Source organism: Denticeps clupeoides, chromosome 1 (genome assembly GCF_900700375.1).
Source record: "Denticeps clupeoides chromosome 1, fDenClu1.1, whole genome shotgun sequence".
Classification (NCBI taxonomy): Eukaryota; Metazoa; Chordata; class Actinopteri; order Clupeiformes; family Denticipitidae; genus Denticeps; species Denticeps clupeoides.
The window spans coordinates 32237770-32243745 of NC_041707.1; the positions used below are offsets into that span (position 1 = coordinate 32237770).

The window sequence follows — 5976 nt, forward strand, 5'->3', positions numbered from 1 at the left end:
CCATCTTTGACTTTTGCCCCTTTCACGTGCATGACTTCTGCCAGGGCACGTTGTGGGAGCGGTTGGTAAACGTTCCCACTCAGAATAAGCTCAGGAATGTGAGTTTGTCTGTCACACACACACACACACACACACACCCCTCAAGGGCACGACTTGAAAAGTCTGAGGGGATAGACAACTGTTTGATTAGGCTATAAACACACATTAAATTTTAAAATACGGAAACTGAAACGACATAAGATGCTCAGACGTGTTTTATTCTCCTCCTTCACAAAATGATGGTTAAGTGGACACCACCCTCGATTCACACAAACATACCTGGGTATTGACACCCATATAAAACCCATTCATGTCCAATAATGTACAAGAATATTTCACATATTTAAAAAAAAATAATAAAATAAAATAAAAAACAGCACACACAACTTTTAAAAAGCACACATGCACAACATATGAAGGGATGAGGAGGTCAGAGTGGTGGGTGGGGTGGGGGGTTACACATTACATAATACATGCAGTCCTGCAGTGTTACTCCAGATTCCCACCCCCTACACATCTAGCAAGTGCAACTTGCTGCTGCCAGATGATCTGTATTAAATGATCACAAAATAATATAGGAAAAAAATATATACATAAAATGTTCTTAAAAAGCACTGAGGCACGATCCGAATCAATTTGTAATTTAAGTGCTTCTGTAACAAAAAAAATAATAAAAATGTGAAAGCAGAAAGTCACGGAGGGAGTGTTTTGTGATCAGATCTTCTTAAGGCGGCTGTACAAGTCTCTTTTGCTGCGCTCCCCAGCCCAGGTACGGCTCTTCTGACGGAATGTCCGAAGGTCCTCTTTAAAGGCCTCATGATGCATGGGTCGATAATCCTGGGGTTCGCACTCTTCCTGAGAGGTGCCGGGGGAAGGGGATTAAAAGTTAATTCAAATACCATATCTGCACTTTTACAGTGAGCTAGATTGTAGTCTTGTTCTAGCATGTTGCATCATTTAAGTAATCAAATAGAGGTCGGCAATAAAATTTAAATCACTAATGCCAAGAGAATAAAGGGACTTAGCAACTGAATATACTTCTTTATACTGCTTATAAAGAAACAAGAGGAACCCTATTTCTTCCACATAACATTAAAAAAAATAATAATATGAAGCAGATAAAACAAGGTGTGTACAAACCTGGTGCAGTGGGAAAAACTCCTTGTAGCCCCCTTTCAAAATGTAGAGCTCAGGGTAGTAGAGGTTTGGGTATTCGTTCAGGGTTCTGTCCCTCTCGCGCACGTAACGGCACATCCTGGGGCCACGCTCCGAGGAGAACTCGCAGTGGAACACCACCACCACACGCTTTCCCATGACAAGTTGGTAAGATGGGTGCCTTTAGCAGGAAGTCTTCAATTTGGTCCTCCTGATGCAGGTTCAGCGCACCCTGAAACAAAAGAATACTCTGAATGAGGCAGGCGTGTACTCTGGAACAGCACATGCAGTGCAGTGGCAGCCGATTAAACGCGAGTCCGGTGATTAATTAGCTTACACAAGGTTAATGGTCTCAGCAGCAGTATCGCTGGGTTTCAAATTTAACCCTTTTTTAAAACGTGTGGAGAAGAGGACAGTGCAGGGGACATGCAGTAAATAAAACTTCTTACCTTAATGTGTCCCCCGTCGTACTCATATGGGTATCGGCAGTCAATAACCAGCAGTCGCTCCACAAGATGGTCAAAACGGCCTTTCAATGCAGCAACCATCTGAAATAGTTAATTCCAGTAAATAAAGACTGCATGCAATGGTTGTGGGTGTGTGTATGTATACACGTATACACACACAGAGAGATTATAATCTCACCATCTCAGGAGTGATATATTTCAGATCTTGGTGTTTACCCTCCACTGTAGGAAGAGCAAAGGGCTGTAGAACCACAAAAAAAAACAGACATTACAAGAGGTCAATCCACCAGAAAACACCCAAGTAAGGTCACGGCCAGAATGTGTACAGGGGTTCGATAAACACATGAAAAACCAAGGAAATGTTACTCACCTTGGTGAAGTCTCCAATTACATTGCTTGATTCACTGTCCAGCATCTGCTCAATCTCTGTTTGACAGAATGGCTTTGATATTTGAACCTGAGACAAGAAAATAAATAAATAGATATATAAATACATGAGTCCATCATGGGCAGGGATTTAGGATCTGTAGTTACAAAGTAGTGTTAAATATTACTTACAGTTTGGGAGGGTCTGGCATCATGCACCATTGGGATGTATGCATCAGCTAAGCTCCTCCTCCTCTTTACTCTGACAGGTGTATTGTCATCTGGGCGCTCCACCCTTTTTAACTGAGACCGTCCTTGTGGACTGGGCATTGAGGGAGAGCGGAAAAGCCCACGTGGTCGACAGCGAATCACAGGCTACAGTCCAGGAGGACAAAGACGTAGAGTTAGAATCTACAGAGGATTCAAAAGAATCAAACAGTACAGAATCAAAGCATGTCTCACCGATCCAGGATCTTCAGATGGGTTATCAGTCACTAGTGGAGCAGTAAGGAGACTGGCCATTCCCACTGGAACATTGGAGTCACTCTGAAGAATTAAATATCATTTTAAGGATTACACAGAACTGTCATGGTAGCAAACAATCACAGCTATGAATAAAATGAGTGCGAACTCGCCTGAACAGTCTAACTCACAAGACACTCATTTAGTCCCACTGGGACAGCAAAAGGAAAAAAGCAATACCTCCATATCATCTAGGATCTCAAGAAAGCCGTCGTCATTGTCATCATCATGGAGACTGCTGGTAAGGGATGAACGACGAAGCAGGACAGGACTGCAGTCATCAAGGGAAGTCAAGCAGTTGGTGGAAGATGGGGAAAGCTGCAGAGGTAGGGGTTTCAATTACATAAATAACTAAGAGAAAAAAAAAAAAAAAAAAACAAATGTAGCAAATAGGTACAATTGAGAAAGTATGTGTGTTCACCATTAGTGCAGGAGCAGAGTTGGGTCGCTGAGCAAACGCATCTCCATTTGTACGAGAAGGAAGTCGAGAGCGAGAGACTGGGTGGGTAGGCTTCTTGAACACACAGCCATCCTATCACACATGAACACACATTATTAGTACATTAATTTAGCTCATACAATCCCATAGAGACACACACTCACACACACACCTGTATGTTCTCTTTGTCTGCAGTACTGAGAGCACGCGCACGACCAAAGATGCCATAGCGCTGAGGGTCTGGGTCTTTCCTCTTCAAAGTTGGACTCAACCCCAGAAGCTGTACCTACACCAGATATATCATATAAATTACATAACTATCCCAACAGAAAACTATATAAAAGCAGTAGAGCTGTATGATATAATCATGGTTTGGTTGACAACCTACCGGTAGAGAATTAATCCTTCTGATGGGCATCTTATTGCTAGAATGAAGGGAGGTGGGAGAAACAGCACAAGCCTCACTGGTCTTCTGAAGGGCTCTTTCAAACCTGACAAACCCAAAAAATAATCAAAAAATATATATTAGGACCACAGAAACTGGAACCCTGTACACAATGCTGCACCTACACACACACACACACACACACATATATATATATATATATAAATAAAAACGGTACAAAGAGGGCCAGACTACATCTTAATATAGAGGGCAGCAAATTCCCACCTGTATGCTAAGCAGCTACTTGAGGGGGGATGTGGTGTACGCCTGTTAAACCTATAGTACGGCGGGGCGACGCTGACCCCCACAGTCGACAAGCTTTGTTGCCAACGCAGCGAGGGGGAGCAAATGAATAGGGGAATTGTAACGGGGGAGGAGGAGGAGACTGTTTTTATTCAGAAGGAAACTGTGAGATAAAGTGGACCTCCCCCTAAACGCAGACGCGTTCTATTGAGAAACACTATACTCCGAGGGCACGAAAAGTGTGCCAGGCCACAATCCACCGATGCGTGGATATCCGCACCAGCCCACCCCTCAAAATGGACTGGATGGGCTATAAAGCAGACCATCATAAAAAGTGTAACCATTCCTGGCAGCAGATCTTCAGGCTCAATTCAAAACGATACACACCCATATCATGCATGATACCCATAACATACATGACCACCACCCTGCCCCCCCACCCCCACCCATTACCAGACAGCCATGACTTTAATGAACCTGACTACATAAGCGATTCGTTAAACTTACGTCAACTCCATATCATCTGGATCCAACGGACCAGGGGAGTCAAGACCAACACCTAGAGAGGAACGTGGGTAAAGAGAAAAATCAGCATAAAAAAAAAAAAAATAATAATAATAATTCTTCAGACCCAGCCTGCCTACACACGACAGACGCATACCTGCATCAGATGAGGCATCCGAAGCAAATGAAGGAATCTTCAAAAGCTGAGCGTTTTTCCGCTTGGGGGTTTCACATTGACTAAAAAGAGAAAAGGAAGCATTAACTTTTATATGAAGAGCCAATAAAACAAGAAAAAGTTATTTGAGGACCAAGCAGACAACACGAGGATAACTGCTAATTAAAGCGTTTAGAAACTGTACCTTCCGAGAACTGCCAGGTTGTTCATGTTTATGGACAAATTTGTCACGGGGGACAGCACGTCTGCGGGTCCAGCGGGGGAAAACAGATTCTTCACACACGAGGAGCCCGTGGACACCAAATCCGGCAGCGAGAGCTGAGGGAATCCGAGGCTTCGACCAGGCCTGTGCCGGAGGTGAGGGCTGTCCGGGCTGAAGTCGCAGGAGTGGGAGAAATCCATGTTCAATAAGCACAGTGTCTCCGAAAAATGGGACTACGGCGCAATCGGTGGCAAAGTCCTGTGAATTTACAGACGGGCTATCGATTTAGCAGCGCACTGGCGACGAAAGCGGACACGAAATAAACACGCTTACGGTCCCGCTTGCAAAGCACTTGAAAATAAAAAACCAAGTGGAAAACTATAAAAAAATTAAAAAGCCATCTTCCTTTGTCTTCCTTCCTCCCTCCCTTCCTTCGGCTGTCAGAAAGCTGCCGCCAAACGCGCACTCTCTCTGACCCCTTGGCTCCACTGTGGGGAAGAAAAACTCGAGTCTATCCTGTATTTATGTTCAAACCAAGGCTCCCAGAAGCGGCAAACCTTCTGACCAATAGCAGACACTGTTACAGTCCTCTTGACCAATCACATCGCGTTTTTCAGTCTCTGTTCACCGTGAGAAGAATGAAGAGGCGGGGGGGTGAGGGGTGACATACAGAATCAGCATCCAATCAAATCGGGCCTGTGACAGCTGGTGCGAGCCATTGTCCAATCAAATCGTGATCTGGAGCTGAAGGGTGGATGCAGAAAAATTCGCGTAAAAAACACTGGCAGATTTTCCCGCGGAACGTTTCAAGCCAATAGAAGTGCGAGTTTTGTTGCGGAAACGTAACATTTAAACACGACACGCCGTCTTTTAAGATTCGCTATACATTACCTTTAATTCCACAATGGCTAACTCATACATTTAATTTTAGCGCAGGATACAGTTATAAGAAACGTTTTAATATGCATATAGGCAAATGATTTCTAACTTTTGATTCATGATAAAAAATCGAGTGATCAAAAATCATGTGGAAATACCTCAATGTATCTGCATGCTAACCTGTGTGTGTGTCTTCTGTTTATCAGAGTGCTGAGTACAATAGTATCATATTTTAAACAGAAAATCTGCCCACCGTGTTTCACTGATCACGAACACCCTCCTCCTGGATAGGTCACACTTGTATGCAAGCATGTGTAAGGGAACAAAGTGATTGATCCACACTTAGGATTGTAAAAAATGTGTGTGCTATGAGTGTCTTGTGTCACGCTTTGTCATTATTTTCATCCCAGCCAGTTTGTAGGTTGTCAGTTTTTCCTGGTTAAAACGGTCTTATAGCATCTCTGTCTGTTAGCATGAGACTCCCAAGACCCCCAGTGTAAGAGTGTGTCCACATGATGGCTGCCACCTCTTAAGAAAACA

The 5976-nt window shown here is 43.7% G+C and overlaps 1 protein-coding gene across 1 annotated transcript; it reads right to left on the reverse strand.

The window, feature by feature from the left end:
- Nucleotides 1-236: 236 nt before the first annotated feature.
- Nucleotides 237-5034, reverse strand: cdc25b (cell division cycle 25B). Its single transcript, XM_028987237.1, is given in 15 exon segments — nt 237-894; nt 1180-1353; nt 1355-1426; nt 1644-1742; nt 1840-1902; nt 2032-2118; nt 2220-2402; nt 2490-2573; nt 2730-2867; nt 2971-3081; nt 3161-3274; nt 3377-3479; nt 4184-4235; nt 4338-4417; nt 4540-5034. Coding segments are annotated over 15 exon segments (1719 nt in total). The 5' UTR covers nt 4758-5034; the 3' UTR covers nt 237-753.
- Between the last annotated feature and the right edge of the window lie 942 nt (nt 5035-5976).